Source organism: Tiliqua scincoides, chromosome 2, assembly GCF_035046505.1.
Source record: "Tiliqua scincoides isolate rTilSci1 chromosome 2, rTilSci1.hap2, whole genome shotgun sequence".
NCBI classification, from domain to species: Eukaryota; Metazoa; Chordata; class Lepidosauria; order Squamata; family Scincidae; genus Tiliqua; species Tiliqua scincoides.
This window is the reverse complement of record NC_089822.1, coordinates 117,808,592-117,822,941: the sequence shown is the minus strand read 5'-3', so window position 1 is coordinate 117,822,941 and position 14,350 is coordinate 117,808,592. Positions and strand designations below refer to the sequence as shown.

General features: G+C 48.1%; 1 protein-coding gene across 2 annotated transcripts in view; it reads left to right on the top strand.

Moving 5' to 3' along the window:
• GRIPAP1 (GRIP1 associated protein 1) overlaps positions 1-13,265 on the top strand; it is a 70,720-nt gene extending 57,455 nt beyond the window's left edge. For both annotated transcript variants that reach the window (XM_066614129.1, XM_066614128.1), the window contains 2 exons: positions 7,019-7,173; positions 12,268-13,265. In XM_066614129.1, coding sequence (XP_066470226.1) covers positions 7,019-7,173; positions 12,268-12,360 — 248 coding nt within the window. In that variant the 3' untranslated portion in view covers positions 12,361-13,265. The remainder of the gene's footprint in view (positions 1-7,018; positions 7,174-12,267) is intronic.
• Positions 13,266-14,350: the final 1,085 nt, after the last annotated feature.

The following is a 14,350-nucleotide window of genomic DNA, read 5'->3' as shown; positions in this document are numbered from 1 at the left end:
TTTGGAATGTGCAGAGGTAAAGCACAGGCAGTGGTCAACTTCTTGCACTTGGTGAGAGGAAGTTCAGCCTCAGCAAATTGGAAATGGAAAAGGTGCAAAAGAGAGCGACTAAGATGATTACTGGGCTGGGGCACCTTCCTTATGAGGAAAGGCTACGGCGTTTGGGCCTCTTCAGCCTAGAAAAGAGACGCTTGAGGGGGGACATGATTGAGACATACAAAATTATGCAGGGGATGGACAGAGTGGATAGGGAGATGCTCTTTACACTCTCACATAATACCAGAACCAGGGGACATCCACTAAAATTGAGTGTTGGGCGGGTTAGGACAGACAAAAGAAAATATTTCTTTACTCAGCGCGTGGTCGGTCTGTGGAACTCCTTGCCACAGGATGTGGTGCTGGCGTCTAGCCTAGATGCCTTTAAAAGGGGATTGGACGAGTTTCTGGAGGAAAAATCCATTATGGGGTACAAGCCATGATGTGTATGCGCAACCTCCTGATTTTAGGAATGGGTTAAGTCAGAATGCCAGATGTAGGGGAGAGCACCAGGATGCAGGTCTCTTGTTATCTGGTGTGCTCCCTGGGGCATTTGGTGGGCCGCTGTGAGATACAGGAAGCTGGACTAGATGGGCCTATGGCCTGATCCAGTGGGGCTGTTCTTATGTTCTTATGTTCAAATTGTGCAACCAGGCAACTGAAGCAAGAAGCCAGGACACCGGTCCGCAAGGAAAACTGTCCCCACTGTCCCCTCTCTGCTGGCTTTCCTGGTGTTCCTACCAAACAGCTTTTGCAGTGTAAAATCTCTTGGGTTATGCTTTATTGATGCTGGTGTGGGTTCTCCTCCCCTTCTTTAACACTCTCCTATCGCCTCCATGGTTCTTAGTCCTGTTTGTGATCCTGCTGTCTGCTGGTCGCCTTCCTCCACTCCTTAGAGACCAACCAGAGCTGCACAGAGATCAAAGGATTGGTGGCCTTGAGTACAGCCAAGGGAGAACCAGGCCTGGGGCAGTGTGGAAAGAACCTTCTGTGCTTAGGGTTAATATGGAGTAAGGGGAGCTGCCTTTTGGAGTGGTTCTGGATAAGTTTTCCATACTTCCATGCAAAACCACGCTGCGGAGCCAGTTATAAATAGCCTACGCAGGGTCGCCTTCGCCTCAGCTTGGCAACACACAGCCCAGCCGGTGAATATTTCATGAATGCTAAAAATACAAACCTCCTCCTCCTGCTTCTTGTGCTGCTTCCCTCTGCCTTTGTCTGTCATTTCCCGTCTGATTTGTCCTCCAAATCCTGATAACCAAATCCAGGAGTAGGTTTTCGTCCTTTGCTCTAGCCACTCAACATGACTACCTCAGGGGTTCTTTGTGTGTCTTTCTCTTTCTAATTACCTTCTTCCTTCACTTCTACCTCTCCTGCAATTTAAACTTAGCGGATGTAGTCTAAGATGATTACTTTGCATTTTGATCATTGAACTTGGCACTATTGATTCCCTCAGAATCGGTTCGGGGGATAGAAGCAAGGCCTAATGATTTGGAGAAGAGGAAACTGAGTCAGGAATTTGGGGTGCAGCAGCTGGTTCAGCCTTGTGTGTTGCTTTATAGGAGTCCCAACTTCAATGAGTTAAACACTGAGTACTGTGGGTAACAAAAGTTTCTGCAAGGGATCTTCCCCACCCCTTCCTCCCTGCAATAGAGTGAAATTCTCCTCCTTGAGAGTAAGAGGACATTTGGGAATAGGTTGGGGTGGGGTTGGATGGCTGCAGCAGGAGGGGTAAATTGCCCACGAGGGCCAAGGCACTATTCACAGTGTGCTTCTGCCCACAATTGGGCAACTAGTCCGGCCTACTGCAGCACCCCCTCAGTTCCTGAAGGTCCCATCACTCTAAGGAGAGGTTCAGGAGATGGCTGGATTGAGGAAGGGATGGGGAGGTTCCCTTGCTGGAACTGCTTCCATACATTCTACTTAGAATCCAAAACTTTATGGATCCTAAAGCTTTTGAGAACACACCAGTCTTTAGGTGTCTATGGCCAATGCAGCAGCTGGGGGTGACAAAAGAGTGATGTCACAAGTATCTGTGATCTTATTTATTTAAAAGACTTGTACCTGCCTTTTTCACATGTGTGCACACACACACATGCAGACCCCAATAATGGGACACCCAGGCAGTTTTCGGTGCTCATTACAATATTGTACAAAATTGTACAATAGTGTAAAAAATAAAAGCATTTAAAAACAGAAACAGCAGCATTCCACAGCCACCCCAGTTAAATTAAGGAACTGATAACAAACAAAAAAACCAGCAGTATCCAAACAAAATTGAAGGTAGGAAAGCAAAGAAAGGTTTTAAGCCTCCACCAGTGGAAGTCCACTAGGGAGGGCATTGTTCTCAATTTGACTAGGAGTTTCATCATGTTGGCACCTCTACAGAGAAGGTCCTGCCCCTTGTTGCTGCCAGCCTGGCTCCAGTCAGGGGTGGCACTTAGAGGGCCTGATCAGATGTGATGAACCCATTCATATGGGGAGAGGGGTTCCTCAAGGATTCCGATACCAGGCTTTTAAAGGTCAAAAAGCCAAGTTAAGTACAGATGCAGCTGGTACAGCAGCCTTAGGTAGCCACTGCCCCCACCCACTGATCCAAGAGCAGCAGATAATCCAGAAGGACCCCCCAAGCTGTGGATCAGCTCCTGCAGAGGCAGCTCAACCCCATTCAGGGGTTATACACAACCTAGCTCTTGAGTATACCTCTCTGAACCAGGAGGTCCTCTGTTTTTTTCACATTTAATTTCATTTTATTGACCCTCATCCAGTTGCCAACGGCCTCCAGGAAGCACTCTAGGATTTTGACATCCTCCTTGGGATTAGATGACAGAGAGAGATAGAGCTGGGTCTTGTCAACATATTGGTGACACCTAATACAGGCAGTTTTCATATGTAGTACAAAAACTACATGTTTGTTGTTGAGGATAAGTGTTCAAACAGATATCAGGTTTTAGAATATGATTATCATGTCCATTTTTTAAAAAAGTGGCTGCGTGCACAAGGTGTTTCTGTTAAGCCATCTGAACATGTGATGAGCCAATATGTATCAGAACTACAATATTTAGCATACTTGCCTGTGTTTTTGGGTGGGAACCATAGTTCAGCCAAACTGCTCATGCATTGTGCTATTTCTTAGCTCCCTTGTGAAACCCCATGTTTGCTCGTTCAGATAAATACCCCCAAAACACTCTGCCCACATGCAGGAAGGCAGCAATATCTGTGGAAATCAAGAGAGAGGTGTTGTACAGAAGCTCAGTGCTGACCAGATGTATGGAGCAATGCGCAGGTAGTAGCAGTGGGGTTGATGTGGTTCAGTTAAATGAGTGGCCAACGTGATTGTGCAGGTTATGGCTCTAAGGGCTGTTGGAAAGTGGGGCACAATGTCTGCCTCTCCCTAAAGATTGGAAACTGCAGAGGTTAAGTGTAATGGTGGGAGATGGCCTGGGAGTGCATCTTGGCAGGTAAGGGGTCCAGTGCTTGACAGAGCAGCTGTTGTACCAGCGATAGACCAGTTGTTATGTAGGCTATGTACATATGGGCTGGCACAGCCTGGGGAACAGAAAACACTCTAGGCCACCACTTGTATTTCCTCCTCCCGTACTACTACTTGTACTCTCACTGGAGCAGGAGGAGGAGGCCTGGTGAGGGGCAGCTGGCAGAAATGGAGGCTCTGGTGCTTGCTCCCCACTTCCAATCTTTTACTTCGCTCCACCTCACCAGTGGCCCAGCCAACTGCCGTTATCAGGGGCTGAGCTGGGACCTTCTGTGTGCAAAGTAGGTGCTGTAGCACTGTACAAAAACTTTTCCCAAGAAGGAGACCGTCCAGATGGAACTGGAGTACGCAGTCCTCAGCTCTGAAGGTGGATGTCTTCTTCATCAGGTTTAATATTCAGGGGCGTGTTGGTGTGTTCCGAGTTTTACTCTGGCCTGTTCAAGGATGATATAAAGATTCAAATTCATGTCCATGGGTGAGTGGCCTGTGGTTGCAGTAGCTATTCAGGCTGGTCTAAGGCACAGAGTACAAGATGTGATCTTGCACATGTGGTAGATATAGGGCTGTGTACGGAGTGGCGGGGGTGGCTGATTTTCCTGGTGGGAAGACCTGAGGCTTGCAGGCAGGATTCCTAGCTCTTCTGGTGTGGGTATGAGTGGGGGAGGGGGATGCACACTGTGCAGTGAACGCACACTGCCGCTGCCGAGGGATAGAAGGATTTCTGTCTTGAGAGACAGCCAGGCTGATGAGGGCTGAAGTTCTGGAGCAGGGAGAGCAGGCGGCATCGATCTTGGTGTCAGGGTTGCTTTAGCCCAGCATCAGTCTGGGGAATCAAAGGAGCAAACAATAATGGACAGCCACCGGAAGGGAGGAATAGACATAACAGGCTTTTCTTAAGGACCCAAGAATCCTAATGCTCAGTCACAGCAGCCCTTTTGCTGCTCCTTTTCTGAGCTCTGGCGACAATCCAAAGCCATGCAGGTGGAGCTTCCAATGGAGTGTTGGTCCACGTGATGGAAGAGCGGTGTTTGTGTAGGCAGCATGCATCCAACCAGAGCTTACTTTCTAAATAGAAAAGTAGTTGGGGCTTAAATGGGGGTGCCATTGTTTGCTTTCAAAATATGGGCCCCATAACCTGGGTCCAACTAGGATGGAACCTAGGAAAAATCTGGCAGACAAAGATGGAGCTAGGACAGAACCTGGCAGGCCGTAGCTGAACATTGGCAGAATCTGGCTCCTTGAAGCCCAAAACTCATCTAGCAGATCATGGTTTTCCAGAGCAGGCTGGTAAAATACTGGCTGATTGGCAACCCTAGCCTAAGCTTGCCTGGATGTCACATCTATTTTGAGCCCTTCCCTTCTAGCTCCAGACGTGTGGGCCTGGTTGCACCTACTTAGGGGCGAGGAGGAGGCACCCTGCTGAGCTTAGAGGATGCTCTTTGTTCAAAGCTCAGCTGAGATGCGAACAAGAGGTTCCGCTAGTGTGTTTTATATTAAATCTTGTATCCCGAAACAGTCTGGGTGCACATTTATGGCTTCAACCCCATGCTGGTCCCCCTCCCTGCCCCACAGCAGGCTGTGGTAGCAAAGGGGTCATGCAGTGTGCAATGCCAGAATTGTGTGATGATTCTGCCTCCTCACACAAAAGCTTTGGGATGCAAGTGGGTGGGGGGAGGCCTCTTGGTTGTTCCTCCCAAGCATACAAGTTAACATCTCATTGAATTCCCATTCCTAGTTTTTCTTTCTGAAACTAGTTTCTCGGGGTAGAGATGGAGGGTGGGCCACTGCTGTTTGCCCATTTCCTGCTGTTTTGCTAATTTCATGGCTGAGCAGCTTATAGCCTTCCTACAGGGAATGACCCCAAATTTATGTCAGCCCCCTGATGAGATCCATCCCAAGTTCTGGGAAGGAGAGCAGTAAGTAGTAGTTAGAAGCACTCTTTTAGTTAGAGTAGTTAGGTAGAGGCACTACCCACTTAGAGGGTAAGAGGCACTCTTTCAAGTGGGTGCCCCTCTTTATAGCAGGGGGAGAGTAACCGGCCCACCTCACCCCAGCAGTGTCTTTTCTAGTGGCTGTCTGCTGGTGTTCTTTTTGCATCTTTTAAGATTGTGAGCCCTTTTGGGACAGGGAGCCATTCGATATTTGATTTTCTCTGTAAACCGCTTTGTGAACTTTTAGTTGAAAAGCGGTTTATAAATACTGTTAATAATAATAATAATTATTATTATTATTAGAGAGTAGGGGTGGTGACCAATTTCCCTGACCCAGGTGCATGAGTGCTATGTCTAGTAGGACAGCCAATTGATGGGAGGAGGTGGACACCACCACTGTTTTGTTAGTTATGCTGAAGTTGAGCTAAAACTGGGAGCATGTTTGGCGAACGTATTTCCCCCTGTGAGACATGCTCTCTATTTGGACAAATGGGGGCAAGTACTGGCACTGGCTGTGAGCTGTGGCAAAAAAATAATTCACAAGGCAACTCTCTCCTTGATATTCATTCAGAGTATAGGTAATTTCTTTTCTGAATTGGCTTAATGACAATATTGCATAGATTTGCAATTTTGCAAATCTGATTAGGTATATGGTGTTGGGGCGTTTGCTATGGGATCTCTGATTGGGCTTATTCAGGGAATGACAGACAGAGTGGAAAAAATGCCTTGCAAGAGCAGACTAAGGAAACAGTTCTCCTCAAGGATGTTTGAAAAAGAAATACTGGGTATTTCTGTACTGCTTTTTGACCAATGAGCAACTTACAATAAGAATCAAGCAAAAAACTTATCTGAAAGCACAACACTAAAATAAGTGTAGAACCGTTTCAAAAAGCAGTGCCACAACATGGAAAAGAGGGCCTTCCAATATCTCCTACCTGCCTTCTTTCAAAGTACTTTTGGAGTCAACACATTTGGACATGGGCTTCCTAATGTCATCCAGAAAGGAGCACAAGGGCAGACTGAGGGAGTTAGTTCCAGGGAGGAGGAGACCAACGCTGCTCTGAGTGGTCACCAGTCTAATTTCGGCTGAGTTGGGGAATCTGGAGCTGGGCCTCTACACCACCCTGGCTCTTTCTATATTCTGGATATAGAATATTCCCGGATATTCTAGTTTTCTGTTATTCTTTCCTGGATATTCTAGTTTTCTATTATTATTGAGAATACTGATATTCTACTTTTCAGCATAAAGTAGTCCACAAAGTGCTTTGCATAGCTGAATAAATGGTTCCCAAAGGGTTCATAAACTTAAAAAAAAGTAAAACACAAAAAAGAGACCAGCTACTAGAAGACACCATGTCTGGGTGAAGAGGGACAGTTGCAGGGCATATAAATATATGTATTGATATGGAGGAACACTCCATCATGTGAGCCTCCACCTGCAGTCTGAAATGGGCCAGCCAAGACAAAGGTTTACCACCTTAGCACAAACAAGGCCTGAGACACCCATCAAATGGCACTCCCCCCCCCCACCCCGTGTCTTTCCCATTCTGTCTTCTAGATGTGTCGGGAGCCCATGGGCAAGTGGACCGCAGCAGCCTAAGCAGCGTCTTGAGGGACCTGGTGAAGCCTGGAGACGAGAATCTGCGTGAGATGAACAAGAAACTTCAGAACATGCTGGAGGAGCAGCTTACCAAAAATATGCACTTGCAGAAGGTTTGTGGATGGAACCTGGGAAAGCACCACCAGAACGTGCCCATTTGATAAAAATGCCTGAGACAGGAGGGGTGGTGGGGATTTAGGGATGATGGGGAGTGGACGGCAGGTCTCAGGAGAACCGTAGAGCTGAAAAAATACAGCTACAGAGTGCCACACAGCCCTGAATTTATAAGTCCTAATTTCAAAGTCACCATTGGTTGGTAGGACCATGGTGAAAAGAAGGTGAGCCTTTGCATCTCTGGAGCAGGTCTGATTTGCCCAGCATTCATTGAGCCTTTGGGGGCTGGGGGATAGGAATAGGCCCTCAGTTTGGCTGTACTTGTCATAAGAGGCGACTAAACAGCCACTGGGTAGATGGGACTCGTTAGCCTGGGAAGGCAGCTCATCTGAGAGAAGGAAAACTCTGATTCCCAAACCTCCACTGCCTTGTGGCTACATCCAGTTATGGAAAAGGCTTCAGGAGTCAACCTCAAGGCAAAATCCGGAGCCGGAGTCCCTGAGGCAGTTCATGGCTGAACACAGTCACGTTCTGGCGACTCCTGCGACGCCGCTGGAACCAACTGTATTGGCTTCTGCCTCTCCATTGGACCATTTCAGCGACATGGAGAGGGGGGATTTGCTACATGGGTAACAGCCTATCCTCCATACCTACTTTACCCAGGCTTCATGCACTGGAAAGGACACTCTGTTCCAGAACCACCATTCAGAGCGTGATACCATAGTCTTCTGAGACTGAAGGATGCCAACATTGAGCATCCCCTAAATATCTGTGTTGGCCACTTCCAAGTAGTCAAACTGCATTGGGGCTGAGCCCTGAGGGGCCCCTGCTGGAAGAGGATGGGGATTAGAAGGAGGAATCCATTGGAGCAGGTGAAAGTTACAGAGAGAGGTCTTGAAGAGCAGATTCCCTCAAAGTGTGCTGTTCATGGAAGGTGCATCAGATCAGGGTGAGGGAGAAAGTGGATGGAGTTACTGGCCAGCCAGAGTGGGTGGATGTGAACTGAAGAAAAATTCCAGCAGCAGAGCTATTTTTGTTCTTAGTGTGCATGCGTGAGCATGTCTTCACGCACTCATCTGCTTAACGAAATGGTGTGGAGGCAGGCTATCTTTTTAGTGTAGCACATGTGTGTGCTGTAAAGGTATGGTGCCACCAGGGGGAGCTCTGTCCTTTGAGGTGGCAGGGACCCACTGTGCAGAGCGCATCTGGTAGAATAGCAAATGAGCGTGTTGGCCTGCCCAGAGGGAGACCCCCCTTGGTTGTGGGCTCCCTGCCCTCTTGTCCTGGACCCAACCTTTCAGGTAGGCCTCTATTCCTCTAGGCAAACTGCAGGTTAGCAAAATTTCATGGCAGACAAGGAGCTGCAAAGGCTACTCTGCATCTGATGAGGAACATTGTGCCCTTAGAACCATTGTTGTGAATCTCTTCTGGCGAGGGGTGGGAATTCTGCATATTCAGTGGCCCAGAGTCAGAGGTGCCAAAATTCATGAAAGGAAAAGTTGGCAACTCTAAACAAAAGTGAGGCCAGAAGGAGTATTATTGGAGAAACTCCCTATGAGTCAACAGTACCAGCAGCTGGAGGTGATTGGGGCTAAGGCTGTGTGGAGAAGCAGGTGCTGGGGCCAAGGGGAGAGGTGGCAGCTTTGCAATACATGCAGTAGTGAAAGATGGGCCATGATGGGACAGGGTGGCCATAGAGAGAAGGGTGAAGGGGAAGGGCCCTGGAAATAATCAACTCTGCAGAGAAATGAGGGCTGGAGGAGAGGTCTATTGGAACAGTTCCGCAACAAGATATGGCTAAAAAATGGTGGAGGACAGCATTCACAAGAAACATGGCCACTGTGGTAAGTGCACAAGGGTTGAGAGTGTCTCCTCCAGGGACCCGGTAGCTTCTAGGATTGCTGTAGTTTTTTCCTCTGATCTTGGCCCTGTGTAGCTCCCTGCCCCATCCATTCACCCACCCATTTATCCTTCTCATTGCCTGCATGGTGTCAGCTAAGCAGGTCAAGGTGACTGCTGGGGAGCAGAGGCAGTGAGAGCCCAGCGCTGGCAGCCAAGGGAGTAGCAGGTTTCCCTCCATATTAATGCTGTGGTGACCTTGAGCTCAGAGCTGCTGCCTTGTGCCAAAGATTTGCTGGCTCCAAAACCTCCTGCCTGTGTCATAAGCGAGGGGCCACCCCAGTGCTACAGAGGGAATGTATCACCTGGGCCACAGTGCAGCTGACTCTGAGCAACCAGACAGATGTGACAGAAATCTTTGTACCCTTTAAGTGTGTCCCCAAGTGAATTGTTTCTGGCCATATGGTGACACTGCAGTATGTGCCTGTGTGTGTGTGTGTTGTGGGGGAGTTAAGTTCCTGACTGCTGCCCCTCCAGGGCTTTAATGCCTCTCCTCCCAACTTTTGCTCTTTATGCCCACAAGTGGTCTGATATGTAGGTGGGGCTTCAGTGGGAGATCACTGGGAACCCCATTTCGGCTGCTCTGAGTCTTCCAAGACTGCTCTGAGTCTTCGTTTTGTGAGGCAGCAGTGGGAGAACCGTATTGCCAATAAGTAGAGGTGTTTGTTTCCAGTGAGTAAGCTAGGATTACAGCCTAAGTCAGTGTTTCTCAAACTGTGGGTTGGGACCCACTAGGTGGGTCGCAAGCCAATTTCAGGTGAGTCCCCATTCATCTCAGTATTTTATTTTTAATATATTAGACTAGATGCTAGCATGGTATGTAACTGCATTTGGGGAAATGTGACAGACCTGTACTTTTAACAAGCTACTATGTATATTCTTTTAACAATGATAGTCAATGGGACTTACTCCTGGGTAAGTGTGAGTAGGATTACAGCCTAGGATTGTAAAAAAATTTCCTGCTTGATTATGTCACTTCTGGTCATGACATCACTTCCGGTGGGTCCTGACAGATTCTCATTCTAAAAAGTGGATCCTGGTGCTAAATGTGTGAGAACCACTGGCCTAAGTCTTGCTGAACACAATGGGCCTACTTTTGATAAATAACACCATTCTCGAACACTGTACCAATAAGCATACAGGACGGGAAAAAACCCATCTGTATGATTCTCATAGTCATATATGGTGTCATTTTTTTAAAGGGGTTAAATTCATGGAGGACAGGTCTAGCACCAGCTATTAGCTACAATATAGAAATGGAGCCTCCAGGTTTGGAAGCAGTGTGCCTCTGAATACACTGAAGAGACAACAGGAGAAGGTCTTTGCCATCCTGAATGCCCTGTTTGTGAGCCTCCAATGGTACCTGGCTGGCTATTCTTAGAAGCAGATTGCTGGACTAGATGGCCCTAAGTTGATCCAGCAGGATATTTCTCCAGCTCCCTGGCTTTAATCACTGGAGCGCACACTGAAGTGGAGAGAGAGAGTATGTGCGCACTTGAGCCCGCCCTAGTGAAAGACTTTGCAGTATATTGGTTTTTTCAGTAGGAGCTTGATGTAGAATCTGATCCTTCCAACGTCCTAATGGAACGAGGGGACGAAAGAGTGATGTCAGCGGAAAGAGGAGGCTATTTATAGCTGCATCAAAGGGGGGGGTGAAGGCTGCTTCAGAGGACAGGCGTAAAGGTTGGGGCTGCAAAGAAATGGTCACTGTGGGGCAGAGAAGAATGCCACCCTGGAGACAGGAGGAGTTTTGGGACCTGAAGATGAGGGGAGAGCTACAGATACACTCGGTAGGGAAGTGCAGTGGAGGGTGGCTGGAGTGGGATGGAGCGGCAGAAGAGGTACTGTGGCCTCTAGAGGCCTCTAGGTGACCTCTAGAGGGCACTGTGCAGTTTGGAAACGACACTGCTTGTGGGATATTAGAATTTTGGGGGGGGGGGTGGTGATCTGTGTGGAGGATGCTATACAGAGATAACCTATAGGTGTGGTTGGGGGAGAGCTCTCCAGGGCATGTGCTACACAAAGGGCCAAGATCCGTGAGGCCTCCATGCAGGCATGCAGAAAGGGAAAGAGATTTGTTTGTATTCAAAGACCAGTTCTTAAACCTACACTTGGGTCTTTCCATCTCTCAATAAATCTGATTGACTGATTGGTTCTTTATCTCCCCCAATACGGCCTCCTTTTTTTGCTCTCCAAAATCTTTTTTTGAATTCCAGCCCACTGCTTTTCAATGAACCATTTTTAACTAGACCAGAGGTTCTCAAACTGGTAGGTCGTGACCCACCAGTTCGTGTGTAACACTTCCCCTGTCTCTTCAAGGGGTGGGGGAAGGGGAGGGAAGTAGCTAAGGGGGGGTGAAGGGGTTGCTTTGCAGTTACTTTCAGAATACAGGGCTGCAGCAGGCTACAGGAGGTGTGGCAAACCCTGCGCAGTGCTCCCCAAGGCTTGGAAAATTTGCTGAAAGCAGCCACAAAGCACCTCCTGCAAAACGGAAGTGCTTTGCACCCGCTTTTAGTGACAGTTCCAAATCTCCCCACACCTCCTGCCGCCTGCTGCAGCCCTGCCTTCTGGAAGTAAGTGCAAAGCACCCCCCCTTGCCCCCCTTAGCCCCTCCCCTGCAACAACTCACTGAGGGAGTAAAGCTCCCTCAAAGTTTGAGAAATGCTGAACTAGTATATACGAATGGATACTGGCTCTGGGTGTCTCTTTCTCTCTTCTTTGGGTCAGAAGTCAACCCTTGCTCTTAGTTTCACCAACTATATTTTCAGTATAGGTTGTGAATTTATCTTTTCATTCCACACTCCAGAATTCTTTTTTTTTTTCCCCCCTGAGGGAGCCCTCCTTGATCATTTGCATCTCGATTGTTACAGTTCCCAACTTTTTATTTAAAAAATCTTGCACCACCACCCCCTAGCACAGAGATTAAAGGGTTTGAGTCAGTATGGACCAAGTCAGGGCTTGGAGGAATCTGGGTAAGCAGAGCAGAGTAAGGATGTCTTCTGGTGGAGCCTGCTCCATGGGCTCCTTGGTCCTTAATACCAGTTCCCTGTCAGCAATAGTTTTACTGGTTGATTGGCAGTCTTGTCCATTATCCCAAGCAGGAGCTGAGCATAGTCCTGTGCTGTGTTGTGCGGTTCAGTCTTGACCTCCCTTTCTGGTGTCCTCATCTCTCTTTCTCTCTCTGCCCTGTCCAGGACCTAGAAGTTCTCTCCCAGGAGATTGTCCGTCTCAGCAAGGAGTGTGTCCCTTCCCCTGATGCCGAGCCTGGCCTGGAGGATGTTGCCTGAGCTCCATTCCATCCCGCAATGCCTGGTCCCTGTGCTTTTGCCCTTGACTGCACTGCAGCCATGGAGGGGAGGACATTGGAGCCTTCTGCCTCACCCTTGACTGGATCACTTCTCTCACAACATTGTTTTATTTTAAGGAGGCGTTTAACCCTCTTGGGCTAGCTGTGTTCCCCCCTGTCTCAGCACCACAGTTTCTCCTTAAAACTCCTCTTGGGTTGACTACCCCACACAGGCCTTCCCTATTCTGGCCCTTTCTAAGAAGCAGTGACTGTGGTGGCCTTTCTGCAATAGTACTCCTTTTGGGCTGGAGAGTGAAGTGCCACTTAGTTCTTAACCTGGTTGCTTTACAAATGCAAATAGGATGCTTCCAGTTTGAAATAATGGGGGGGGGGGGGGAAGCAGGAGGCATCCCTAACATGATAAATAAGAAGCTTGGAGCCATATTGTCTTGAGGATTAGGATGAATGTCATCACTTCCTCTTAAGCTCCAGTCCTCACCTCCTGCATCCCACACCACAAACTACAGCTGGGATCCTACAGCATCTTCCCTCTGACTGATGCGTTCCTCCCCCCAACCCATCCCCAGTCTTCCAAGTCCCCCATTTTGCATGCTCAGTCAGTCCTCACAATCTTCCTGCCCCAGCTGTTGCTGCTGTTAATAAAAAGAGTAAAATATTATAGATAAATATATATATATATATTTGGGTGGGACTAGATCCAAGTGGTGCAAACCCTTGTCTGCAGGTGCAGGAACTCTTGGGGCTCCTACAAGATTCTAGCTGCACTTTCTGTTGGTGGGGGCTGTGTGTGGCGACATGTGTGTTTATTTAACGTATCAATGAATTGTACAAGGCTGTAATTGTTGAGCAACAGATAATGCAAACAATGATTTTTGATTGGCTGTGGTTCTGTGTTGTCCTTGTTCTGAGGTGGGGCTAAATGGGGATGAACTTCCCTTCTGAAATCAGCAAGTTCCAAGCACCCATGGGCCAGAGTATGCTGTCTCTTGGTCAGATTTGCACCCGGCACTTTACCTTCCTCTGAAGTGTCGTGGCCAGAGCCCATTCTTGCTCCCTGCAAACTACAATTGGCTCTGTAGAGCATATGAGGCAAGAGGGAAGTACAACCCCAAAGTGACCCTAGGGCTTTGGGCACCACAAAAAAGAGTGCCTAGTTCCCCCTAATTGTTTGCTCCTCAGTCAGCACCTACCACTCACTTTACCCATAAGTTATGGCACAGAGCAAACAGTACGAAATAGCCACTCATTAAAGACAAACCAATATTGCAGCATAAAAGCAACAATTAAAATAACAGCAACAGGCAACAACCTCCCCCCCCACCCCCATTTAATCTTTCATGGGGCCTTCTGCCCTTCTTGGGAACTGTGTGCTAAGGAAAAATGGCAGCACGGTTGGAAGGGCTGACCTCTTTGCTTCCAGTAAATGTGCCGCCTTGCCGTTGAGAGTTTTGTGCTGCTTCTATTTAGGAAGGACCCCAAGTGTTTTTAGACCAAAGATTCTCACCCTTCATCGCCTCACACAATCACGTGTTGAGCATTACTTCGAAGAAAATCCAAATCATGTTTTATTCTTATCTGCTCTCTGGAATCCTTTGAACTGGAGATTTTTTTGAATTGGACCAGAGGCTTTGTTGCTGCTTCTGCAGCACAGGCTCCTATTGGACCCAGGTGGGGACCACTTGAAACAGAGGCAAAATAAATTGCCAATCAGGTTTTCAAATATCCTGCCTTTTTTGTGAAAACGGGGAGAGGGTAACGGTAAGACAACAGGACAGTTGTGATAACAATGGCTTTCTGCCTTGTTCTCCAAATCCAGGAACGTGTGTGTCAAGGGTCCCTCTGAGCATGTGCAGAGTGGGCAGTGACCTCATTCCCCTGCCCACACACATTCGGTTCTGTGCTGTACTCAGCTTAGCTCCTGTCAAATCCCCCAATGGCAGGAGGCTAGGAGGGCTACTGAGCACCAATGC